General features: G+C 45.4%; 1 protein-coding gene across 1 annotated transcript in view; it reads left to right on the top strand.

The window, feature by feature from the left end:
- Positions 1 to 27,942, top strand: part of LARP1 (La ribonucleoprotein 1, translational regulator) — a 3,464,554-nt gene that overhangs the window by 2,863,144 nt on the left and 573,468 nt on the right. The window contains exon 16 of the mRNA XM_044069481.1: positions 4,456 to 4,600. Coding sequence (XP_043925416.1) covers positions 4,456 to 4,600 — 145 coding nt within the window. The remainder of the gene's footprint in view (positions 1 to 4,455; positions 4,601 to 27,942) is intronic.

Below are 27,942 nucleotides of genomic sequence, written 5' to 3'. Positions count from 1 at the left end.
TGTGGTAAGACATAACTACTTTTTTTGCATTAATATTGGCTGCCTATTGAAATGTTGGCACTCCAAATGCCAAGTGCCACAAAGCTGGAAAAAAGACCAAAAACACAGGAGAAGAGCAAGTCTCAAAAAGAATCACTGTTCTCAACCCAAAAGTCAAGTTTTATATTTTTATTTATTTAACATTTGTTTACTGGGAAAGTCCGACTGGGACAGCCCATTTTCAGTGGAGGCCTGAGAAGAAACACTTCAGATGCATGCATGTCTTTGGAATGTGGGAGGAAACTGGAGTACCCAAAAGAAACCCACACAAATGCAGGGAGGACGTACAGACTCCGCACAGAAGGCACCCCAGCTTAGAATCGAACCGGGGGACCACTTACTGTGAGGCAGCAGTGCTAATTGTTAAGTCACCCATTCTTCTTTCCAAAAATTTTCCTTCCCTGTAATACACCACCAAACACTTCACGTACAAAAAAATATCATTTAATAATTTTGTTTGCCTTTCTATCTTGCATTTGTCTCCTGTTACATCACAACAGCTACTTAGAGTGGCACAGTAATTAAGTTAGGTCAGTTATCCCAATAACCTAGCCATTAAGAAAACTATGGGATTTAAATCTACCTTATCAGTTACAGATTGCCTCCATCATCACACCTCAGGTAAATAGTGTAACCTGGAGTCTGAACAAAGGCAGGGCTTTTAAGTTTAGTTTTCAGATGCAAATGTCTCTTCCCTTTAATAAAACTCAGTGCCACAAAGAAAGAAAACAAATATGTTCATCTTACTTTTCTTTCTTTGTCAGTGTTTGATTTTGCATTTTTTCTACACTGTAATTTCTGTAAAAATGCATGTTTCTTTTGGAGTTGGGGAAAGATTAACATCAAAGTCTTTAATTCTATCTACAATATTTAAAACTGTGCATGAAACACAAACTACCTTAGCCCAAGAAATGCCTATAAATCACATGGTTCACATTTCTCACACTTGAACATTAAATGAAATCTACCAGTGTAGCATCTCGCAGTTAGTTCTGCGCAGCTATGGGCATGCCCTTCCTGATTGGCAGGAGATATCGAGGAAGAACGGCAGGCATGCTAATTTCCATGTCACATCATGGATACTTTACCAGTGATTAGAAATCCTCCGTTGTACAGGATGCGCGTTTACTCACAATTCCCCATGTCACTGAAATAAAAATGCTCATCCTGCTAATTCTCTTTACGGTGTAACGGTTTAACGTAATAAAATGTAATAATCACACGCAATACTATTCTTAATTCCCTAGTAGCATGAGCGGTTATCTTCTTTTAACGTAATAAAGCGGTAATAATCACACACAAAACCATTATTTAAGAATAGTAATGCCTGTTTAATGGCACCCCTCAGTGCCACAAAAAACTAAGTGCTGGTTTTACAGATTATTAGCACCTTTTCAACTGCCGGCCAGCACAATGGATTCCTTTATTTCTTCTGCATAACTTTGCCATGTTAATATTCACACCTTTTCTCCTGCATTCCCTGTATAAAGGATGGATGCCACTTCCAAGCCTGTACCTCTTGGGTATTTTTGCTTAACCTACAGGAGCGTCTTATCTTCAGCGAAAATGAACAGAATGGATGACAGCTACTTGGCCTGCATAACTTCTCTGTCATCTATCATTAGCTTTCTTCAGTCGGTTGGCATTGTGCACAGAGAGACGCTGTCACCTGTGTGGATCTTGGGCATCTCTGATTCGGCATTGGGCTTCATTCGCTTGGAGATGCACTGCTAGAAAGTGTAGGAGCAAGACGGGAATGCTTTCTGGCACATTTTTCCATACGAGCAGGCTGCCTCTGGATACCCTTATCAAAGTCCTGTACTGGTGGTCAAGAAAGCTACCCATCTGCAGGCTTGCAGAGCTCTTGGCAGTGTCAAGCACCTCCCTGGTTGACTGGCATCCGTTTCTACGGGATGTCTGTAGCTGGAAACTTCTGCAGGGCCCTATGCTGCTGGGTGGGCCAAGTCAGGAAGTTCAGATCAGTGAATGTCTGCTTGTGAAAGCAAAGTATAACCACGGTTGAGCCTTGGCCAAAATGGACCAGTGGGTATTTGGTATGTACGACCGCAGTCTGAAAAGTGGGTACCTGACCATCGTTGAGAAAAGGGATGCAGCCACTTTACTCCCAGTTATCAAACAGCATGTGTTACCGCGGACATGACGAATGGGCTGCATACAGGGGCATTTCTGAACTGTCCAGGACGAATTACATCCACAGAATGGTACACCACAGTAAGAATTTTGCAGAACCGTGGATTGGCGCATATACAAACTCTTTTGAGGGTATGTGGTCTTGATCCAAGAAACAATTGAGATGGATGAATGGGACTCTGAGGTACATTGTGGACAGCCACTTAGATGAGTTTGTGTGACATGAAAAATACAGCAAACAGGATGAAGATTTGTTCCTGTGCCTGCTTGGACATACTAAAGGGTACCAGGATTCACATGAGCAGGAACTGGGTGGCCAGAATAATAGCGGTTAACATTAAGGTGCACATGATGTTGAACATTATGGTGAAAATGATGTTGATGGTGTACCACTGCATGAAATGCTTTATTTTACTGAAATGCTCTTTTTACTTCTTGAGATGCTGATTGTCTGTATAAACTGAAATGCTGCTTGTCACTAAGTAAACATAGTTTCGACTTTATCTGTCATGTCAAATGCTCAATACCTTTTACTTGTGGGTTGGTTCAATGTAGTTAATTTCTGGCTCAATCTAATTTATTTGTGGCTATTTATTATATTATATTGCATTGCTACACTGGTGCTCGAATGACTGAATATTCATACTGATATTGCCTCCACATGGCTGGAGGTGTGTGAATATTCATGCGGACGCTGCCTCCCCACGGCTGGAGGCATTTTTGGGGAGGGATTTGTTACTGCGCATCCTGCGAGGTACTACACTGGTATATTGTCCCTTGAACTACAGTTGTTACATTGAAAAGAACAATTAACTTGGTTATATTTTCAAGCCTGTCATTCAAACATGACTTAAAATGCTGCAACAGAGATGGCCACTGATGAAAGTCAAAGGAAACATGCTAATTTAAAAATGTGGACTGATGCTGACGGTGAAAAGTAAGCAGTCACAGCAATGTTGTAAAATGATAGCGAAAGCTACAGTAAATGATCCCCTCATCATAAGGATTTCTTTCTGTCCCTCAAATGTGACATCAGGAATGCGAAGGCATTGACTGTAAAAGTAATGCTAAGCCATGGCAGCCTCCTTCAGATCCTTTTGTGGGGTATAACAAATTAGAAAACAATAACCATTTTACTTTGATGCAGAGGCATTAACAATGCAGAAAAGTTCAAGATTGGCTGAAAAACATGTTTTTTTTTCAGTTTTTGGATGCTGTTCTCCTTTAAAGCTTTTTGTGTGTGTGTTTTGGGGGGGGGGGGTGGGACGAGCTTATGTATATCAACTTGAGATCGCCAAACTTCAGAGAAAATGGAATATTCCAAGAAATAGCATCTCTGACTGTCCAATCTTCGGCTATTCAGTCTCTGGGACACACTGTAGCAAGCCCGGACATTTCAGATGGTTACTATTAATATTCCTAGACATCCATAGGCTCCAGTGTGGGATTCAAATTCTGTATTGCATAAGCTGAATTTACCTCATTTTAAACCAGTGGATTCTGGTGTCATAAAGTTTTCTATTTTGGAAGACTACCGCTTCCTTTAAAAGGATTTCAGAATTCAAGGCACCTTAATGTGTAACAAGTTTTACTGTCTTTCATAAAGAAAGAGCGCCTTTTAAGAATAAATTCTAGTTTATGTCAAGATTGGTGTCAGAATCTCCTTCAATCGTTCTGTTCAGCTTCCACTTTCCTGTTCCTGGAAAGAAATGTAATAAAGGGGGAAAGATATTTGCCTTTGTCACATTACATACTGGGTACAATACCTATTAAGTGGATTGGCCAGCTACTGTCCAGCTGTTTGCTCTTTTCATGAAGGGTAAACTGGGTCATCCTGTAATGAAACAAAACTCTTTCCAAGTGGTTTACTAATTGCATCGTTGTCCTGTTATAAAAAGAGTTAAGTGAATACTCTCCCAGATCAACAGCTGCGACTGCAGCCTTGACATTGATGAGGCTTACATATCGTCATCCATTTGCATATTCCTGGACCTTTGCAAATTGGATATTTAGTGCATGGTAGAACAGACTTTACTTCTGTAGTTCTGTGCAGGAGACATTATAGTCACATCACCCTTACAAATAAATGCATTTTTGTAATATTTATGTATTTATGGTTCCTGCAACATTTGTTACCATTGTAAGAAATGTGAAAGAAATTTTGTCCATGTACAAGCTTTAGGTCTACCAAAAATTCAAAACATTAGTACCTTGTCATTTGCATGTGATTAACAAGTATATATTTTGTATATTGTGTCCCTTCAGAGAGGAAGAGATTAGGCATTGGTCAATCTCAAGAGATGAACACACTTTTTCGATTCTGGTCTTTTTTCATCCGCGATCATTTCAACAAAAAAATGTATGAAGAATTTAGACAGCTGGCTGTGGAAGATGCAAAGGAAGGGTACAGGTAAGAATGGTTTTGTCTGTATTTTGCTGCAACTTTTTTTAAGCAGTGTGAGACACTGATTTATATGCATAGCTCTGAGCCTTAGAACTGGATTTGTATTATATGATAAGTGCGTGTACTCCATGACAAATCATCGTTTCATGTTGCATTGTCCTTTGCTTGACCAGTAAGATGTCTGTCTGCATTTCACCTTGGTAAACAGAACAACAGATCTAGCTACAAGAGTTCTCTGTGTTGGGTACTTGTTTTGGTAATACTTTTCCACCAGTCAGAAACATGAATTTTGTTTTAGCAAAATCCTTCATCTGAGGAAGGTCAAACTCTCATAGCTTAAGCACACTGTAACACAGCGTGCCATGTCCATAAGAGCACTTGTTCTCAGTCTCTACCCATTTTTTTCTCTTTCTGTACAGATCAGATATAGAGCTTAATTATCGCCAGTAGAGTCCTTCAGTCACATGCCTAAGAATCATAGCAAATGTCTTTAACAGATTACAACCTGAGACTTTCAATAATGTTGCCGGTACTGTGTCAGGGAAGAGCATGGGGTTGATAACACAAGTGCAAGAGGTTTAGCCTAGCTGCTCAGTGTAGCAGGCAAGCAAAACTTGTTTGACAGAAATGGTGGCGTGTGAGAGATTTTCATATGAAGACCAGCGAGAATGCCCTCTTTTGCAGCTGCAGGCATCCGCCAGAACATCACCATGAGAAGAAGCAGTCAAAAATCAGGTCCAGGCAGTTTAAACTACCTTCAGGTAAATTTGGTGTTCATTACTTTCCTAAGCAGCTCGGGTTGTGAATTAACCTTTAACTAGTTAGGGTTTGAGTGTGAACCTAAGGCAGACCTTGGTTGAGAACCTTAGAGGAGGGGAAGGCACACCTGGCAGTTGTCTGTTGTGTGCTTATCTTTCATGTGCAGTGTTGTTTTTGGAGTCAAAGGATCTTGAAACCAAAGTCAGTCTGTAAGAAGGACTTAAAATAGGCCATCTGCATCTGCTTTACCTCCTAGGTTCTGGATGGTCCTCGACTTTGGAGATATTCTCGCCTGATGAGCATTTTATTTTTTGTTTTATTTTGTTTTTAGCTCTGTACGTGTCTGATGTGGACTCAGCCTGCAGGCATATTGGGTACATAAGCAAACTTATGAGAATGGGATCTTCACTCTGTCTTGCTGCCAGTCTGAATGAAAAAACTTTGCTAATGTCAGTCTGTATATTGTGTTTTGCTGCTACCATTACCAAGGCTTGCTCAGGTAGTGTCCCGGTGGGGAAATGAAAATTTCTTCATGCCAGCTAAGAGTGATGTGTGGCTGTAAAAGGTAGATTCCTTACAAAGACCTCCACTCTGATGTTCTTTGTGTTTCACTGTTGCAGTCATTACATTTGGGGTAATCTGCTGGCAGGTTGCCCTCAGTCGGCCTGAATTCCAAAGTCTTGGGTCCTGCATCGGTTGCTGTCTTCTATTCCATGACGTCAGGTCGTCAGGGGTATAAAACATGCAGCCGACGCCATTTTCTTTAGTCTTTCTTGCTGCTCGATGCCCGAAGCAGAAGCATTTCGCAAGTGCCTGTCGGCCGACTATTGAAATATTCGAGTTTGAGTTTCAGAAACAAAGTCTTCACTAAAGCGAAGTACCCCGTTGGGAAAACTTTTTTCTTGCTTTTTACAGATATCAGAAAAAGTTAATTGTATTACTTGTGGGAAGCAAATACCTCATAAGGATTTCCATTTATACTGTATTCCTTGCCTAGGCCCTGATCACAACGTGCCTGGCTGTCGGTTTTGTGCTAGATTTAACCAATGCACTAGTAAGCGTCAGTATATTTTTGCACCAAAGTATTTTGGAAACCGATTTAACTACCCAGAAATGTCATCTGATAGCAATCCAACTACCGGAGTACATAAAAAATGCAAAGAAAAGGACAGAGAAGGGCAGTCGAGATCCAAAACCGACGACAAAGCTTCTTGTAAGCCAGTCGCCAGTTCACCAGTACTCAGTGAGGCGCCTTCGCAGCCCCTGATACCCGCTACCTTCGAGTCGCAGGCCTCTACCGACACCCATTTGAAGTCCAGCATGCCGCAAGATACTCAAGGTATTGGACCGACGGATGTATCTCCCTCGGATGGGTCCAGAGCTGCTGAGCAGGCACCGGTTTCTGAGGGTGTATTCAGACCTCAACATTTGTACATCAAACCGACGACAGCTGGAAAACCAAAGACAAAAGCAACTTCTAAAACTAAAAAACTGATGCATGAGCCACGTGCACAGGCCTCCATGCCTAAAAAATAGATTATCAAAATGGTACCCATCCCCCTCCAGATAAGAGGCCTAAGCAAGACACTGATTATGAATCTTCAGATCTGGTTTCTATTTCTTCTGATTCCTCTTCTGATCAAGAATTATCTATACCTCTCTATGAGGATTCTGATGCTGAGGAGTCTTTTCCATCTGCATCTCCTCCTGAGGGATTATTCATTTGGAGAAACCTTGCATACTTTGAGGGAGCATTTCAAGACTTCTCAGAATCAAAAAAGAAGCTCAGGGATTTCCTCCTCCCTCAGCACAAGCCTTTAGCCATTCCCCCTGTTTTAGACATTGTGGATGATGTGTTTTTGGAGTCTAGCTTGACCCCTGACTCCTTACCTCCGGCTCCCAGTAAGCCTGACGGATATTACAGGGTCCCTGACTCTCATAAATTTTTATTTAGAAACACTGCTGCTGATCCTGAAACTATTTCACAGGGTCCAAAAGGAGTTAAGGCCTCAACAGCAAAAAACCCTACCCCCTCTGACAGGGATTCAAGGGCACTGGACAGATGGGGAAAAAAGGTTTATACATCTGCAACCTTGGCAATTGGCTTTAAACTGTCAATTTCATATGCTTAAGTACTGACAACATGTTACAGGATTGCTGAAACAGAAAATGCCGTTGATTTCAGAATGTGCAGAAAATAAAGAATTGCAGGAATTATAGCATGCAGCTGAACAAGTTGGAAAGCATACTTTGCAATGTGGTTTTGATTCTTTAGAGGCCTCCTGCAGGGCTTCAGTTACTGGATCTGTGATTAGGAGGCATGCCTGGTTAAAGGAACAAAATTTGCCTGACCATGTTAAAGCTAAATTGCTAGATGCACCTTTACAGCATGATTCTCTGTTTGGTATTAAGGCAGAAGAGGTTTTAAAGAAAATGGAAGACAAAGCTAAGTCTATGCAAACTGTTAACGACTTCTTACAAGTGCAGCCACCCAGATTCAGTAGAAACTGGCCTACAAAAAATTGGTCCTTTCCTGTGTCAGAGCTCAAAGGGGCAAATCCAGATGCCCTAAGGGTTCCAGATACCAGGCACAAGACTCTTACAGGTCAAAGCAATGGGGCGCATCCACCTCCAAATCTGGCGGAAATAAAGTGCAAACCTACAGAAAGCAATCCCAATGACTTCCCTCTGCCTACACCAAGCACTTATCTTGCGGCAGCACCTATATGGGGAAAATTAGCACTTTTTGCTCAAAATTGTCAGTTAATAACCCAGGACAAGTGGGTACTAAACATCGTATCACAGGGATACAGATTCCATTTCCACACTCTGCCAATGACAAGTGGTTGGCCAGATCTGCCAAAAAATCAGTGGGCAGAGGCACAGAAACAGGTTACGTCCCTCATGGGTATGGGGGCCATTCAAACAGTACCAGAACAGGAAAAAGGACAAGGTTTTTACTCAACACTGTTCTTGGTACCCAGAAAGGACAAGGCCTGGTGGCCAATACTGGATTTATTGATTTTGAACACATACCTGGACATTCTAAAATTCAAAATGCTCACTTTGCAGCAGCTTCTGCCCATGCTGGGCAAGAATGCTTGGCTGGTGACTTTAGACCTAAAAGAGGCGTACCTGCATGTCCCAATAAGACAGCTGTGCAGAAGATACTTCAGATTCAAGGCTGGCTTAATACATTACCAATTCTCTGAACTGCCCTTTGGCTTATCTACTGCGCCCAGGGTCTTTACACAGTACCTGGCACCAGTAATTGCATTTTGACGACAAAAAAGTATACAAATATATCCTTCCTTGGATGACTGTCTCATTCAAGCAGAGAACAAGGACACTTTTCTATGACACCTGGCGTTTGTGAAAAGGCTTCTAACATGCCTAGGGTACACAATAAACGAAAAGAAATCACAACGGGTACCCTCTCAAAAGATAACATTCCTGGGTGCAAGCTTGAATACAACTGCCCAGATGGCTTACCTCACGCCAGACAAAGGCAACTGACTACTTACTTCAAACTGATGGCAACAAAAACCCAGTCTTCTGCAAGACAAATTCTGCAGGCTCTGAGCTTCATGGCATCCTACTAATTCCATGTGCAAGACTGCATATGAGGAAACTTCAGTGGTATCTAAAAAGTGTATGGACTCAACATTCACACAGTCTGGAAACAATGAATGTTAAGTTGTCAATCTCGCCTTCATTCTTGCTTGATGGGTTCGGAGCCGATCCTCGGCTCCGACTCGGCACTTTGCTAAGCTCGAGAGTCACTTTTACCAGCTCGAGGCAGCCCCATATCCCATGATGCAAGGCGGTAAGTACCCAGATCTCGTTTGCCGCTTCGCTGATGAGGTCCTCCTTTTGCCAGCTCCTGGTAAGTGTTTAGATTTAAACTTCTAGTTGCCCCAAAATTTAATAATAACCACTTTTCTACAGAATACTTTCCTTTTTACTTAATTGTAAGCCCTTTTCTGACTAACTTTATATTTCCTTCCCCTTCTTTTTAGTCAGGCCTTTATTCCCTCCCATCCCCCCCCCCGTTAGGGTGTGTGTGTGTGTGAGGGGTTAATTATTGTTTATTCTTTAACCTTTAGTTGTCTGATTGGGACTGTGTGTGTGTGTACTGTTTTGTGTACAACCATGTCCAAAGAGCAAAGGGTCTCAGGCTTCAAGAAGTGTGACTCGTGCTGTCAGAAGATGTCACTGACAGACGGTCACACTTCTTGCTTATACTGCCTGGGACCTCTCCACCTGCAGGACTCCTGTGCAATTTGCCACTCCTTTAGCCAGAGAGTCCTGCAGGAGAGGAGAAATAAGTTGATTTTAAGGGGTCTCCTTAAACCGGAGGGCTCTCCAGCCAAATCGGCTACGAGCAAGACTTCTAAGTCTACCAAGGCCCAGGCTTCTGCTTCTAAGCCTGCGGCCTCGGCTCCGACTCCTTTGGAGTCGAAATCGGCTCCGGCTGGAGCCGATCCTATCTTGCCAAAATCTTCGGCACCGATGGCTATCGGTGCTGATACTGCAATGGTCACCTTGGTGTCTGCTCCGACTGGCTCCGACCACCATGTGGCTCAGGCTTCGGTGTCGGCGCCGACCGGCTCCGACACCATTACTGTTATGTCTGTATCGGCTCCGGCTGGAGCCGATGCATCGAAACTTTCATTCGGAGCCGAAAAGTTATCGGCTCCGTCTGGATCTGTAGTTTCTTCGGCTCCGATGGTCCCTTCGAGGAAGAGGTCCAGGTCCCCTTCCTTGGAACCGATACTGTCTGCTCCGGCCTCACCTCTCCTTTCGGAGCGGAGCCATCGGAGCCGATCATCGAGGTCGTCCAGGTTATCAGACCATGATTTAGAGAGGGTGGTAAGTAGATTGTTAAAATCACAGGCACTGGCCCAAATGCTGCATAGTCCGTCTCAACAGACGACTATTAGTCCACACCCTCTTCAAGTTCCTCCTTCGACTCTGCCTCAGAGTTTGGAGCTGGAGTCTACGGGAATAGTTACGGCTATGGCTGAAGGACAGATCCTCCCCCCTTCTGCACCTTCAGCATCTACTCTTATCTCCTCCTCGAGACCTTCCTTGGAGGGATTCGGTGGCCGGGCTTCCCTCGTCTCCTCCGAGGGGGTGAGTGGCATCGGACCCTTGTCCGACCCCGCTCTTCCCCTTGGAGCCTCGGCCTTGGTGAGTTCGGCTCCGACATCTGCCTCGGAGCCTTCCCTCTAGGTGGGCCCGGGAGTCCCCGTTTCTTCGGAACGGGTTCTCTCGGATCTTCCAGTGAGGGGAGCCTTTGAGGTGATGAAGAGTGTGCTGTCCACTGGGCTCAGTCAGCAGTCTATTCCCTTAGCTCCTCCCTCTACTGTGCCTGTCGATATCTCTTCCCACTCTCTTGCTCCCGGACCTAGAGATCCACCGCCTCAGGTTTCCCCATTGGGAAGAACCCCCTCTTCCGAGGATTCTCCTGACCCGTCAGGAGATCCTCCTCGCAAGAGGACTTGTAAGAGGAAGCACCTGGACTCCCCTGAGTCTACCACCTCAGATACCGACTTAGATGAGTCGGAGGGGTCCCTAAGATCCCCCTCTGAGGATGTCTCCTTTTCAGACATCCTAGGACTCCCTAAAACAGAGGGGAAACTGGCCCTCCATCAATCCCTCCGAGGATGAGTCGGTATACCTAGAGGCATTTGGATCTCGACCCTCCACCTCCTGGGTGTCTCCTCCTTTCGACCCCCTGATGGAGGTTATTGCTCGGAAGGCTTGGGCTGCTCCTGATTCTGTAGAGCCAGTTCCTAAGAGGCCGTCTAAATTTATTACAGCCCCTTCTGAAAAACAATTCCTTACAAAAGGTGTCCCTGTTGATGCCATGGTGGTGGCGGCCGCCACTAAGAAGTAACTTGCAGATCCTTCTGTACCAGTCCATCATCCTAACAAGGATTCTAGGACCATGGACAGGTATGGTAAGCGGATTTTTTCCTCAGCGACCTTTGCCATGCGGTCGCTGAATTATTTATGTCACTTCACCAGACTCCAAAGGGACATCCTAAAAGAACTAGGTGAAGTAGTACAGGATCCTACAGCTCCAGGGGTTCAGGACAAAATTGCTTCTCAGCTCGGAATCCTTAATTCTATAGCAAACTCCGCCATACGGCTGATCTCGTATGCAGCAGATGGAGCGAGTAGAGCCGCAGGTACAGGAGTGGCTCTTAGACGTCAATCCTGGATGCGACTCTGTAATTTTGCAGATCCCTTTAAGGCGTCCTTCACAAACTCTCCCTTTGATGGGTCAGCATTGTTTGGCCCTCAAGTGAAGGATACATTGACCAGGTGTGAGCAGGATGGCAAGACTCTTTCTGCCGTAGGGGTCCGTTTTTCTACCCCATCTAGATCTTACCCCAAAGGTCAGAAGGGCGGAAAAATGTGGTTCTGTAAATCCCAAGGAGTCACACCGGATACACGTGGTCAGTTTACCCCTAGAGGCAGAGGGGGTAATAATAACAGACGCCGCTCTAGAGGCAGAGGGAGTCCACAAAACCAGGGCAGCAGAGAGCCTCTCTCTGACAAGCCCTTCCAGCATCCCTGAGGTGTTGCCCAACTGTCCTTCCTTGGAGGCAGTCGGGGGAACACTGTCGCTGTACCCAGAAGCCTGGCGTTCCCTCTCTCGACAGATGGGTACAGTCAATCATATCCGAGGGTTACAAGATTCCTTTCGAGCAAAGTCCTTTCACTCACAAAAATTCCCTTCCAGATGTGCCACCCGGTCTAAGGGAAATTGCAGAATTAGAAGTATCAAAGCTTCTACAAAAAAGAGCCATTCAGCCAGTTACAACAGACCATTCAGAGCCCGAAATCTACTCAAGATTCTTTTTGGTCCCCAAAAAGACGGGAGACTGGAGACCAGTATTGGATCTCAGCAGACTCAACAAGTCTGTGAGAAAGACAAGATTTCGAATGGTCACATTTCAATCAATTTTGCCCTTCCTAGAAAAGGACAACTGGATGTGCTCAATAGATCTTCAGGACGCGTACTATCACATAAAAATTCGCAGACGCTCCAGAAGGTTTCTCCGCTTTCGGCTGGGGTCCAGTCATTTTCAATTCAGAGCCCTGCCCTTTGGTCTCACTACAGCCCCCAGAGTGTTCACCAAATGTATGGCAGTGGTCACGGCTCACCTGAGACGTCAAGGATTCCAGGTGTTTCCGTATCTCGACGACTGGCTCCTTTCAGCCACCACCAGGCATCAACTTCAAGGCAGGGATTACACCCTAAATCTCTGCACTCAATTATGAATTTTGATCAACTACGAAAAATCCTCTTTATTGCCCTGCCAGTCTATTACTTTCATAGGCGCAAACTTAAACACTGTTTGTATGTCAGCAACCCTCACAGACCAAAGAATCTCAGATATCCAAAGTCACGTGAGGATCATCCTTGCCAACAAAAGGTACAAGCCAGAATGGTTCTGAAGGTGCTGGGCCTCATGGCTGCAGCTATTACCCTTCTTCCCCTGGCCCGCTTCTACATGCGCCTTCTTCAATGGATGTTGTTCACCCAGTGGTCTTACCAACAACTTCCCATGCGTCACCAAATCCTGGTGACGCAAATTTGCAAGAATCATCTATCATGGTGGATTTCTTCTCCCCAGATTCATCAAGGCAGACCCTTTGTATCCCCGGCCCCAGTAGCCACAGTCACTGATCGGGTGGGGGGGTCATTATCAGGGCAGGATGGTTCATGGGACGTGGCAACTGTTCGAATACCACCTGCACATAAATGTCCTAGAGATGAGAGCAGTGCTTTTAACATTGCAAGCCCTCAACGACTTTCTTCCCTTGGGAACAATTGCAGTTCACACAGACAGCATGTCTGTAGTATGGTATATCAACAAACAGAGAGGAACCAAGTCCTGCACCTTGTGTCGAGAAGCTCTCGGACTTTGGCAATGGGCGATCTCCTCTCATCGGTTTCTGGTAGCAACGCATATCCCTGGGAAAACCAACATTCTAGCGGACAGATTGAGCAGAGCTATTCTCATGCCTCACGAGTGGTCTCTCAAACAATCTATAGTGGAGGAGATTTTTCTAGAATGGGGCCACCCATGTTGCGATCTTTTTGCTACTCCCCAAAACAGCAAATGCCCAGACTTCTTTTCTCTCTCCCCACTGCCAGGACATCCCCCCAGAGATGCTCTAACCCAGGATTGGCCCCAGGGACTTCTTTATGCCTTTCCTCCTTTCCCGTTGATTCCACAAGTACTCCAGAAAGCCACCGTTTTGAGAGCCAAAATGATTCTCATTGCTCCCTGTTGGCCTCGACAAATTTGGTTTCTGTTCCTCCATCGTTACCTTTTGGTGCAGCCGTGGCATCTGGACCCAGTGCCAGACCTTCTGATTCACCAATCGGGTCAGCTGCATCGGTCTGTTCCTTCTCTCAACCTCACAGCGTGGTTGCTCCACTTCCTTCCTTAGCCAGGCTTCCTATGATCTCTAATCCTGTTAGAGATATCATAGTGGCTTCCCTTAAATCCTCTACTAGAAGGATTTATACCAGCAAGTGGAAACGCTTCTCTTGTTGGGGAAAAGCTAAAAATATAGATCCTTTTACTGCCCCTGTTCAAGCAGTTTTGGATTTCTTAGTGGAAATCTTTCACTCGGGCTCTTCATCTTCCACGGTCAAAGTTCAGTTGGCTGCTATCTCGAACTTTCATGTCGGGTTTGCAGATCACAACATTATGTCCCACAGGCTTTGTAGAGCTTTTCTAAAAGGATTTTTTTCTCCTGAAACCTCCAGTCAGGAGTCCTCCTCCTCAATGGGACCTAAATCTAGTGCTGACATCCTTAATTCTTCCTCCCTTCGAGCCAGCTGTTTCATGTTCCCTGAAATTTCTTTCATGGAAAACACTCTTCCTTGTTGCTATTACCTCGGCAAGGAGAGTGTCAGAACTTCATGCTCTCTCTGTTCGTCCCCCTTATTTGGTCTTCCACAAAGACAGGGTATCCTTGAGAACTAATCCTACCTTTTTGCCTAAGGTGGCATCGAAAAATAATTTGAATCAATCTATTGACCTCCCTGTATTTTTCCCTAATTACTCAAACAGATCGGAACAAAAATTACATTATCTTGATGTTCACCGCCAACTCAGATACTATTTGGACAGAACAAAACAATTCAGGAAATCCGATCAGCTCTTTCTTTCTTATGCTGATAACAAGAAAGGCCTTCCTGTCTCCAAAGTGACCTTATCTAGATGGCTTTCTTCCATCATCTCTGAAATCTATCAGCTCAGGGGAAAACAGCTGTGCTCAAAACCTAAAGCGCATTCAACCAGAAGCTTAGCCACTTCCACAGCTTTTCAGGCTAGACTTCCATTAGACACTATTTGTGCAGCAGCCACTTGGGCCACTCCTCATACCTTTGTTTCTCATTACAAATTGGATTTGGCCTCCAGGGATAGAGCCAGTTTTGGCTCTACAGTTCTCAAGAGTCTGTTCCATTGAGCCACCCAGGATACAGGTGCTAGGGACGCGGTCCCATCAAGCAAGAATGAAGGCGAGATTGACAACTTAACATTGAGAAGTTATGTACCTACCATAACGTTCCATGTTAGTTGTCTTCTCTCGCCTTCTTTCTTGCGTCCCTCCCTCCTGCCCCCTGGCCTAGACAGACCTTTTTCTCCCTTTATGGAAGAATGCCTCTTAAGACCAGCTAGTTCTGGTCTACCTTATAGCCCATCCTTCAGGCTTTTGCCTTTCTTTCCTTCTGGGAAGTTTTTTGTGCTTGGTGTTATTGCCTATAGGTAACAAACGAGATCTGGGTACTTACTGCCTTGCATCATGGGATATGGGGCTGCCTCGAGCTGGTAAAAGTGACTCTCGAGCTTAGCAAAGTGCCGAGTCGGAGCCGAGGATCGGCTCCGAACCCATCAAGCAAGAAAGAAGGCGAGGGAAGACAACTAACATGGAACGTTATGGTAGGTACATAACTTCTCATTCTTCTTATTCCCTGCCTGCAACAGGAGATGTCCTTCAAGAATGCAACTGCAGTCATAACATATGGGTTGTCCTGCCTCAGGCAGCCCTCGGTCGGCCGGATTCCAAAGTCTGGGTCCGACGTCGGCTGATGTCGCATTTCTCTCCGACATCAGAGCGGCTGGAGTATATAAGCATCAGCCGACGCCATCTTCTTCAGTCTTTCTTGCCGCGCGGTGCCCGAAGCAGAAGCAGTTCGCAAGTGCCGGTCGGTCAGCTCCTGTATTCTTCGAATCCAAAGTCATCAAAAAAGCTAAGTACCCCGTTGGGGACCTTTTCTTGCCTCAGCCGATGTCAGAAATTACTGAAAAAGTGAATAATTGTTTGTCTTGTGGTAAACAAATACCTCATAAGGATTTCCACTCTTACTGCCTTCCTTGCCTTGGCCCAGACCACGACGTCTCGGCCTGTGCTCGCTTCAATAAGTGCACTCTCAGGTGCCGGGCGGAGTTTGCTGAAGACTTTTTCGGTGAAAAATACGATTATACGATGCCGTCGGGACTACCGACATCGCAGACTCCTAAGAAACGAAAAGACCGGGACCGACATCCTCGGCCCGCGTCTTCCTCCGACACCACGCCAAAACCTACCGCGAGTGCCCCGGTTCCCTCTGAGGCGGTTATTTCACCGCTCCGAACCGAAGACACTGCGTTACCGATACCGGAGACCACACCGACGCCAGTTATTGATTTTCCTCCGGATACTGAAACCGAGGAAATGCCCGAGACCATTGCTGTGGATAAGGTCACTCCTGCACGTGGAGCTGCTAGGCCTCCCATGTCTATGTCTATAAAGGCCTACACACGTGCTAAGGCAGCCAGCAAGACCAAGCACCTTACTGCTAAAGCCTCACCTCAGCCTACTCCTGAAGCACAAATCATGACTATGGCCGCAGACTTAATTTCCATGATCAGAGGTTCCCAGGCCCATCCTGAGAGAGGATCCCAGCCTCCTACTGATAAGAGGCCCAGGGTTGAACCCTCTGACCCTCTCCCTTCAGATGAAGATTCTGAGGACTCTGTTCACTCCGATAGCCAGGAAGAGCCCTTCCAGACCTATGAGGACTCAGATGCAGAGTACTCCATCCCCTCGGCCTCCCCTCCTGGGGATATTTCTTTTGGGGAAGTTCTGCATTCCATGAGGGAACATTTTAAGTGGCAAGGCCAGGAATATTCTGATTCCAGAAAGCGCCTTCGAACCTTCTTTAAAAAGCCCCAACACAGGCCCTTAGCTATACCTCCTGTGCTTGATGTTTTGGATGATCTATACTCTGACTCCATTGTTACCCCCGATACTCTCCCTCCTGCTCCTGCCAAGCCTGACAGATACTATAGGGTCCCAGAAACACATTCACATTTCTTTAGGGCCCATGCTGTTGATTTAGAAACAATTTCACAGGGACCGAAAGGGGTTTCAGCTACCACCTCCAAAAATCCTTTGCCTTCCAACAGGGAAGCTAGGTCATTAGAGAGATGGGGGAAGAAGGTTTACACTTCCACTACCTTATCTGTGAGAGCTCTCAATTGTCTCTTTCATATGTTTCAATATCAGGATTACCTGTTAGATGATTTACAGAAAACTTTGGCCTCTCCTGAACCTTTAGATAGGAAGTCTCTACAGGAGGCTGTACATAATTCTCAGCAAGTTAGCAATCACTTTCTTCAGTGTGGATATGATGCATTGGAAGCTTCATGTAGGGCAGCTATGACAGGGGGCGGTCATTCGTAGACATGCATGGTTAAAAGAACAACATCTACCAGATCATGTTAAGGCAAAACTTCTTGATGCACCCTTGGAAAAGAACAAGCTTTTTGGTGCTAATGCTAAAGATGTGTTAAAGTCCATTGAGGAAAAAGCCAAGTCAGTTCAGACAGTCAAGATTTCCTCCAGGTTCAGCCACCCAGATTCAGCAGGAATTGGCCTTCTAAAAACTGGTCCTTTCCTAATCCTGAAAGATTTCAAAGTGGCAAAAACAGGCGTGGCCAAGGAAGAGGACAATACAGGGGTTCCTACAGGGGACGACAATGGCAACCAGCAAACCAAAGAAGTGACACAGGCGTTTCTCCTGCCCCACAGAGACGATCCCAATGACTTTCCTCTACTTCCGCTGACCAAGGAGCAAACAGAAGCTCCTTTGGGCGGAAAATTATCTCTCTTTTCAGACAATTGGCACAGATTGACAAAGGACAAATGGATTTTGGACATTATAGACCAAGGATACAGGTTCCACTTTCATACCTTGCCAAGAAAACAAGGCATGCCAAACCTACCACAAAACCAGAGGGCAGAGGCTATCAAGCAAATTTCTATGCTTGCTCAAATCAAAGCAATAGAAAAAGTTCCACAAGAAGAACAAGGCCAGGGGTTTTATTCAAGACTGTTCCTTGTTCCAAGAAAAGAAACTCAATGGAGACCAATACTGGATTTGTCCGCATTAAACACTTTTCTCATAGTACCAAAGTTCAAAATGCTGAACTCTGCAGCAACTCCTTCCCATGCTGGGCAAGGGGTCTTGGCTGATTACTCTGGACCTCAAGGAGGCATACCTGCATGTCCCTATCAGACACAGCTGCAGAAGATACCTCAGATTTCTTGCAGGGCCAGAGCATTATCAATTCTCAGCATTGCCATTTGGCTTATCTACTGCGCCCAGAGTATTCACGAAATGCCTGGCTTCAGTAATTGCTCATTGAAGGCTCCAGGGGATCCAAATCTACCCGTACCTGGACGACTGCCTCATACAAGCAGACGACAAACTGATTTTGACAAAAAACTTGAATTATGTCATACAATTGGTACAGGCTCTGGGATACACAGTCAACTTCCAAAAGTCAAGACTTCAGCCATCCCAGCAAATAACCTTCTTAGGAGCCAAACTAGACACAGTCTCTCAAATGGCTTACCTGACAGAAGACAAGCAAAAGAAGTTAACTCATTATTTCAAAGGTTTGGCAAAGCTCACCCAGATGACTGCAAGGAGATTCCTACAGGCCCTGGGTTACATGGCCTCCTGCATTCTACTGGTTCCATTAGCAAGACTACACATGAGAAAGCTTCAATGGTACCTAAAAAGCTTATGGTCTCAACACAGCAACAACCTAGAGACAACCATACCACTCATTCCATGCCTAGAAAAGGAATTTCTATGGTGGGCCTCGGTAAGCCAGGCAAACACAGGTATGTCGTTCAAAAAACCTCAGATAACACAGACCATGACCACAGACGCCTCAGACCTAGGATGGGGGGCGCACATGGAGGGCAGATGTATTCAAGGACAATGGTCTCCAAAGGAAACACATCTGCATATCAACCAAAAAGAAATGCTGGCAGTAATGCATGCCATCGAGGCCTTTCGACAACAACTTCAGCAAGGCCACCTGCTAATACGGACAGACAACACCACTGTGATGTGGTACATAAACAAGCAGGGTGGCACCCATTCTTACCCCCTTTGCAGACTGACAATGAATCTTTGGGAAAAATCACTGAGCCTAAACATACAGTTGCAATCCCAGTTTGTTCCAGGCAAAGACAATGTGCTGGCGGACAACCTAAGCAGGAATTTCCTGGACCCCCATGAGTGGAGGTTACATCCAGAAATCTTCATACGACTCACCTCGACATGGGGCAGGCCAGAAGTAGACCAATTTGCCTCCCACCTCAATCATCATCTACAAAAGTTCTGTTCAAGGACATATCATCCACAAGCATGGAAAATAGATGCTCTCTCATTCAACTGGAACTTCCTAAAATCTATGCATTCCCACCTCTGCCACTGATGACCACAGTATTACTAAAGATCAAAGCAGAGAAGCCCAAGGGGATCCTAATAGCTCCAGACTGGCCAAGACAACACTGGTACCCACTACTACGGAGCATATGTCACAACAAAAAGTGGGCCCTTCCCCAATGGCCCCAACTTTTGACTCAACACAACTTCAAGACAGTACATCCCAACATTCAGACGCTGCAGCTAACAGCTTGGGAGATCCCATGAATAACCTCAATCTCTCTGTCTCTAAGGAAGTTCAGCGGATACTAACAGAAGCCCGAAGACCATTCACCAGAAAGGTTTACTCAGCAAAATGGAAGAGATTCAGCATTTGGAATACCAGCAAGGGTCATGATGCATCATTATTGAACATCCCACTCATTCTGGAATATTTGGCAGATATGCTACAGAATGGACTCTCATATTCTTCCATAAAAATACATGCTTCAGCTATTTCAGCTAGATACAACACTGATCACCTGTGTTTTCACATCCTTTAAGGCAATTCCTTAGGGGAATCAAGAATATAAAGCCACCAAGAAAGGCTCCAGTACCAGCTTGGGACCTCAACTTTGTCCTAGAGAAACTGACTCTACCCCCCCTTTGAGCCAGCAGCTTCTGTGGACTTACAATTTCTCTCATGGAAGACAGCTTTCCTGTTGGCAATTACCTCAGCAAGAAGGGTTTTGGAATTACAGGCCCTAATGGCAATACCACCGTTCATAACCTTTCACAGGACAGGGTCTCCGTACGAACCAACCCTACCTTTCTGCCAAAAGTGGTATCTAGGGTTTCTTTAAATCAAGCAATTCATCTGCCTACTTTCTTTCCCAATCCTGAGAACAAAGGGGAAAGACTGTTGCATACCTTGGACATTCACAGACAACTTCGCTACTACCTGGACAGAACCAAGACCAGTAGGAAGTCTGATCAGCTTTTTGTAGCTTACGCCCCTGCAGTACAAGGAAAAGCAATTTCCAAACAGACTATTTCAAAATGGATTGGGCATTGCATCAGATTCTGTTATTCCTTCCGTGGAAAGAGTGTACCAGCCAATGTCAGACCACACTCCACCAGAGCTACAGCCACCTCTACAGCATTCTTAAGAGGGTGCCTACAAAGACATTCTAGAAGCTGCTACATGGAGCTCCGTGCATACATTCTCCAAACACTACAACCTCCCTTTATATTCCAGATCCAGAGCAGGCTTTGCTTCGGCAGTCCTGCAGGGATTGATAGCTACACCATCCTTTTCTTAGAGCATACCACCTCCCCCAGCTAAGCTATGGTATTCAACCCATATGTTATGACTGCAGTTGCATTCTTGAAGGACATAGTACAGTTTTGTACCTACCATAAATGTAGATGTCCGATAGATATGCAACTGCAGTCGGGTTTTCCCTCCCTCCTTCCCCTCTATGCCTTGGGTCCACTCCTATCCCTATTATCCTTAGCTGGGGATATCTGTTATGGTGCATCTGTTTATTGCTTATTTATTGTCTGGGAACCTGTTTTTGTCTTCCAATTTGATTACAGCCTTCATTGGAGGGCACCTGGCATCTGGGGCAAGAAACACTGAAGAAGATGGCGTCGGCTGATGCTTATATACTCCAGCCGCTCTGACGTCGGAGAGAAATGCGACATCAGCCAACGTCGGACCCAGACTTTGGAATCCGGCCGACCGAGGGCTGCCTGAGGCAGGACAACCCATATGTTATGACTGCAGTTGCATATCTATCGGACATCTACATTTATGGTAGGTACAAAACTGTACTTTTCTATGGTGGGCAAAGGCCTGTCACCAAAACATGGGGGTAGTCCTTCACTCTAAACCCTGTCAGCCAGACCTTAACATCAGACTCGTCGGATTATGCCAGAGAGGCCCACATGACAGGAAGATGCATTCAGGGCATATGGGCACCAAAACAAATGCATCTACATATCAACCAGAAAGAGATGCTAGCTGTTCAAAATGCCCTAACAGCCTTCAAGGACTTACTTCATCTAGGACAATTACTGATAAAGACGGACAACACCACAGTCGTGTGGTATATAAACAAGCAGGGGGGAACACACACACATACCTTCTTTGCAGATTAGCCATGGCACTGTGGGACACAGCTTTGACCTACAAAATACATCTTCAAGCTCAATTCCTGCCAGGAAAACAAAACACTCTGGCAGACGATTTAAGCAGAAACCTTATGGATCCCCACGAGTGGAAACTAAATCCACAAGTCTTCAGCATGATAACAGAGAAATGGGGGAGCCCAGACATAGATCTTTTTGCCTCCCCTCAAAATTATCAATTGAAAAGATTCTGCACAAGGACTTATCACAGACAAGCATGGAAAGTGGACGCCCTATCCTCCTCTGCCTCTTCTACCCAAGGTCCTCCTAAAAGTCAGACAAGAGAAGCCAAAGATATTAATTGCCTCGGACTGGCCCCGCCAGTACTGGTACCCAGTCCTGAGTAACATGTCTCAATACCCAGCTTTGGACCTTGCCTCAAAGACCACAACTACTGTCCCAGCAAAACAATCAGATCCTGCGCAATTAACTATAGACCCTGAACCTGGCAGCATGGCTAATCATGTAATCATACAAACGACACCTCTCAGTAAAGCTGTGATGGATGTCATTTTGGAAGCCTGAAGGCCTATTACTAGAAAATCTTATGCTGACAAATGGAAGAGATTCTGTGCTTGGAATCCAGCACAAGGAACTGATACAGCAGAACCACATATTCCTCAGATATTACAATACTTAACTGAGATGCTTGACAAAGGCCTATCTTTCTCATCAGTCAAGATTCATGCCTCTGCCATTTCGTCTCATTACAATACAGAGCCACCAATCTTTTCTCATCCTTTACTAAAGCAGTATCTTAGAGGAGCCAAAAATTTAAGGCCTCCTAGAGGATCACCATTACCTGCATGGGACCTCAGTTATGTGTTGGAAAAGCTCACCCTGCCTCCGTTTGAACCAGCTGCTACCGCTGATATAATGTTCTTATCATGGAAGACAGCTCTGCTACTAGCAATTACTTCAGCAAGAAGAGTTTCAGAGCTATAGGCCTTCATGGCTGTAGAACCTTTTTGTCATATTTTAACCAGACAAGGTGTCTCTGAGGACAAATCCTACTTTTATGCCTAAGGTGGTTTCCAGTGTGGCTCTTAACCAAACAATTCATCTGCCAACTTTTTATCCAAATCCGCAGAACAAAGGGGAGAGAATTCTGCATTCCTTGGACGTACACAGACAGCTAAGATTCTACTTGAGCAGGACTAAAGCTCTAAGAAAAACTGAGCAATTACTAGTGTCATATGCTGCAGGATCAGAAGGAAAGGCTATTTCAAAGCAGACAATTTCAAAGTGGATAAGCCACTGCATCCATTTCTGCTACTTACACCCATGGTAAACCTGTGCCCAAGGGCATTAGGTCTCATTCCACCAGAGCTGCAGCTACTTCAGCAGCCTTTCTCAGAGGAGTACCAACCAAAGACATTCTAGAGGCTGCTACTTGGAGTTCTGTTCACACTTTTACAAAGCATTACCATTTGCCTCTCTACTCTAGGTCCAGGGCAGGCTTTGCCACTGCAGTGCTGCAGGGCCTTATAGCCGCACCTCATGCTATTTAGTTCCAGCCTCCCAACCATAGCTTTGGGATTCTACCCAAATGTAACGACTGCAACAGTGAAACACGAAGAACATAGTACAGTTGTGTGCACTTACCATAAATGTAGATGTTCGAGTGTATTCACTGTTGCAGTCCTGGTTACCCTCCCTCCAGCCCCCCTGACTTCTCTATACCTTCTACCTATCCTTTTTTTTTTTTTTTTTTTGGCCATGTCTTATAACAGTGTTATTTACTTTTTACTGAGGGTTTTCCACACCATGTAATTGCTTCCTATTTTGGGAGCACCTGACATCTGGGGCAAGAAAAACTGATGTAATGGCGTCGGCTGCATGTTTTATACCCCTGACGTCATAGAAGAAGTGACCGCATCCGACACAGAAATCCCAAGACTCTGGTATTCGGGCCGATTGAGCGCTACCTGCAGGCATATAACCAAAGTGTGATGACTGCAACAGTGAATACACTCCAACATCTTATTATGGTAAGTGTACACAACTGTACTTTTTGCTGCCTTAGAAGCATCTTGCAGGGCTGCTGTCACTGGGTCTGTTCTGAGAAAGCATGCTTGGCTGAAGGAACAAATCTTGCCAGACCATGTCAAGGCAAAATTACTTGATGCTCCATTAAACCAAGAATGATTACTTGATGCTCCATTAAACCAAGAATGTTTGTTTGGCTCTAAAGCAGAAGAAGTTCCTAAAAAGATGGAAGAAAAAGCTAAATCCATGCAAGCTGTTAAAGATTTCTTACAGGTACAGCCACCTAAATTCAGTAGGCATTGACCTTCAAAAAATTGGTCCTTTCTGGTCCCTTTCAGACCTTCTCAACCCAAACCCAGGGGCAACAAACCACAAAGACTACAGTCTCAGAGTATGCACAGATCTAAACAATGGCGTGTTCCCTCCTCAAAAACTGGGAGTGGTAAGCCACCCCCCTATGGAAAAAGTTCACAACGACTTGTCCTTAACCCTTCCCAGCCATGCCCAAGTACTTGCACCCCTAGGAAGAAAACCCACCCTGCATGCACAAAACTGGGAGTATATTACCCAGGACTGATGGGTCTTGAACATTGTATCCGAGGGATACAAATTCTATTTCCACTTTCTGCCAATCCCAACCGTATTGCCAAACCTTCCTCCAAACCAGTGGACAGAGGTCCAAAAGCAAGTACTTTCTCTTCTCAGTATCAGGGCTATTCAACCTGTGCCAACAGAACTAAGGGTTCAGGGTTTCTACTCCAGGCTGTTCCTGGTGCCCAGAAAAGAGAACTCTTGGCACCCTTTTCTGGATCTGTCAACCCTAAACACCTTCCTGGTGGTACCAAAATTCAAAATGCTTACATTCCAGCATCTCCTTCCTATGCTAGCTCAAGGACACCTGGCCAGTCACCCTAGACGTAAAAGACGCTTATCTGCACATCCCCATAAGGGACTCTTGCAGGAAATATCTACGTTTCAGGGCAGGCTGTATGCACTGTCAGTTCTCTGCACTTCCCTTTGGCTTATCTACTGTGCCTGGGGTATTCACAAAGTGCCTTGCTCCAGCCATTGCTTACTGCAGGCAGATAAATATTCAAATTTACCCCTACTTGGACAATTGCCTGATTCAGGCAAACAGTCGGGAATTGCTACTTCAGCACCTGTCGTTTGCAGAGAGACTCCTTACTTCTCATCAACGAAAAGAAATCACATCTGGTACCCAGCCAAAAGGTTGTATTCCTGGGAGCAAGCTTGAACACAACGTCCCAGATGGCATTCCTCACTCCAGGAAAGCAGGTTTATTTGACAACTTATTTCAAAGTACTGGCCACCCAAACCCAGCTATCTGCAAGAAAAATACTGCAAGCCCTAAGGTTCATGGTCTCATATATTCTACTGATTCCATATGCAAGACTGCATATGTGGAAACTCCAGTGGTACTTAAAAAGTCTCTGGTGTCAACATTCCCAGGACCTGGAAGCAGTGATTCCTATCATTCCTATCATTCCTTGTCTAAGAACAGAGTTCCTTTGGTGGGCAGAGGCTTGCACCCACAATAAGGGACTCCCTTTCTCACAACCCCCCTTCCCCGTCCAGACTCTGACAATAGACGCATCAGACTATGCATGGGGGGCTCACATGGCAGGCAGATGCTTACAAGGCAAATGTAGCCCAGGGCAAATTCACCTGCATATCAATCAAAAAGAAATGTTAGCTGTACAGAATGCACTGACAGCCTTCAAATACCTTATCCTGCCAGAACAACTCCTGATTAAGACAGACAACACCACAGTTATTTGGTACATAAACAAGCAGGCGGGAACTCACTCCTACCCACTCTGCAGATTAGCCATGACTCTGTGGAACACAGCTTTAAGCAGCCAAGTGCACCTGCAAGCTCACTTCCTGCCAGGCAAACAAAATTCACTGGCAGACGACTTAAGCAGAAATCTAATGGACCCACACGAGTGGAAACTAGAACCAAACTCATTCAAACTTCTAATACACAGGTGGGGGACACCAAAGGTGGACCTCTTTGTGTCCCTCCAAAACCAGCAACTAAACAAATTTTGCACCAGAATTCTCCATAGCCAAGCTTGGAAAGTGGATGCCTTATCCTTCACATGGGAAAACCTCTCAAACTGTTTTCCCCCTCTTCCCCTCCTTCCAAAGGTACTCCTCAAGATCAAACAGAACAGACCAAGGACAATCCTTATTGCACCAGACTGGCCACGCCAGCACTGGTACCCACTCCTACGCAGTCTTGACATCAGTGCCACCCAGGCACCTCCAGCAGACCCCCCTCTCTGCTGTCCCAGGAGGAGGGACAGATTTTGCATCCTCAGCTGTAAACCCTGAACCTGGCAGCCAGCCTGGCTTATTCCCTGAATACATCACCAGCAACCCTCAGCAAACAGGTGCTGGATGTTATCCTTGAGGCCAGGAGGTCCAGTACTAGGAAATCCTATTCAGAAAAGTGGAATAGATACTGTTCTTGGAGCCAGTCTCAAGGGAAGGACACAGCCATGCCCTCCTTGCCTCAAATCCTAGATTACCTAGCAGACCTGCTGCACAAAGGGCTCTCCTTCTCATCAGTTAAGATTCATGCCTCTGCTATCTTTGCTCATTACAATACTGAGCCCACCCCTCTTCTCTCACCCTCATATCAAATAGTTCCTTAGAGGAACTAACAACTTAAGACCCCCAAGGAGAGCTCCCACTCCTGTCTGGGACCTTAGCTTTGTACTAGAGAAGCTTATGCTTCCCCCTTTTGAGCCTCTCTTGGAAAACAGCCTTACTGCTAGCCATCACTTCAGCAAGAAGAGTGTGTCTGAGTTACAGGCCCTTTGTGGGAACCCTTCATTATTTTCCATGCGAACAGGGTTTCCCTCAGGATTAACCCATCTTTTATGCCCAAGGTGGTATCCACTGTGGCTTTAAACCAATCCATCCATTTGCCAACCTTTTTTCCTAATCCTCAGAATAAAGCGGAAAGGATCCTGCACTCCTTGGACGTGCACAGACAGCTCAGGTTCTACCTTGACAGGACTAAACGTTTCAGAAAATATGACCAGCTGCTGATCAGCTTTGCTACAGGGGCAGAGGGCAAGGACATTTCGAAAAAAAACATTTGTAAATGGAAAGCACACTGCATCCATTTCTGCTACAAACACCATGGAAAACCTACCCCACAGAGGATCTGGCCTCATTCCACTAGGTCTACCTCAACCTCTACAGCTTTTCTCAAGGAACATCCTGGAAGCTGCAACCTGGAGTTCTGTACACACCTTCACCAAACATTACCACTTAACTATCTTTTCCAAATTCAGAGCTGGAATTGCCATAGCAGTCTTATAAGGCCTGCTAGCCAGCCCCTACTACTACTTGACTGCCTCCTCCGTTCTTCAGCTTTGGGAATCGACCCAAGTGTGATGACTGCAACAGTGAAACACGAAGAACATAGTGCAGTTGTGTACACTTACCATAAATGTAGATGTTCGATTGTATTCACTGTTGCAGTCCTGCTTACCCTCCCTCCAGCATTTTGTCTTTCTATACTTTCTATCCATCTTCTTTTTTGGCCATGTCTTATGGAAATGGTATTTACTTTTTACTGGAGGTGTTCCACACCATTTGATTCCTTCCTATTTTGTGGGCTTCTGACATCTGGGGCAAGAAAAACTGACTTAATGGCATCGGCTGCATGTTTTATACCCCCGACGACCTGACGTCATGGATGAGGTGACAGCATCCGAGACAGAAATCCCAAGACTCTGGTATTCAGTCCGACTGAGGGCTACCCTGCAGGCAGATAACCCAAGTATGATGACTGCAACAGTGAATCCACTCGAACATCTACATTTATGGAAGTGTACACAACTGTATTTTCTGAGCATCGTGTTTCAGGGATACACATTTTCCTTCCACACCCTTCCAAACCCCAAAAGGGTTCTCAGATCTACCACCAAATCAGTGGGCAGAGGCTTAAAAGCATATTCTTTCCCTGCTGTCTATGAAGGCAGTAGAGCATGTTCCTGTAGAATAGATAGGCCAAGGTTTCTACTCCAGATTTTTTCTGGTGCCCAGAAAAGAGGGCACCTGGCCCCTCATCCTCAATCTATCCATTCTAAACACCTTCCTGGTGGTCACAAAATTCAAAATGCTCACCCTCCAACAGTTGCTACCCATGCTCTCCAAGGACGCTTGGTTAGCCACTCGGGATCTAAAAGAGCCTTACCTCCACATTCCTGTCAGGGAATCATGCAGGGAATATCTCCGCTTCAGGGCAGGATCTCAACACTTTCAGTTCTCTGCCCTTCCCTTTGGCTTATCTACTGCTCTCAGAATTTTCACAAAATGTCTGGCTCTGGCCATTGTCTTTTGCAGACACAGAAATATTCAGATTTACCCATACCTAGACTACTGCCTTATTCAGGCAGACAGCCAGGAAAAGCTGCTCAAGCACCTGGCCTTTGTAAAGACCCTACTAACCACCCTAGGGTACACGATCAACGAAAAGAAATCCAAACAGGTACCCTCCCAAAGGATAATCTTCCTGGGAGCAAGTCTGGACACAGCATCCCAGATGGCATACCTTACTCCAGAGAAACAAATTTTCTTGACAACCTACTTCCCTCAACTAGCCACCAGGCCCCAGCTATCT

Source organism: Protopterus annectens, chromosome 4.part0, assembly GCF_019279795.1.
Source record: "Protopterus annectens isolate FY-2018-M chromosome 4.part0, PAN1.0, whole genome shotgun sequence".
Taxonomy (NCBI): Eukaryota; Metazoa; Chordata; order Ceratodontiformes; family Protopteridae; genus Protopterus; species Protopterus annectens.
Note: the sequence above shows the minus strand (reverse complement) of the source record. Positions and strands in the feature narration are given on the sequence as shown.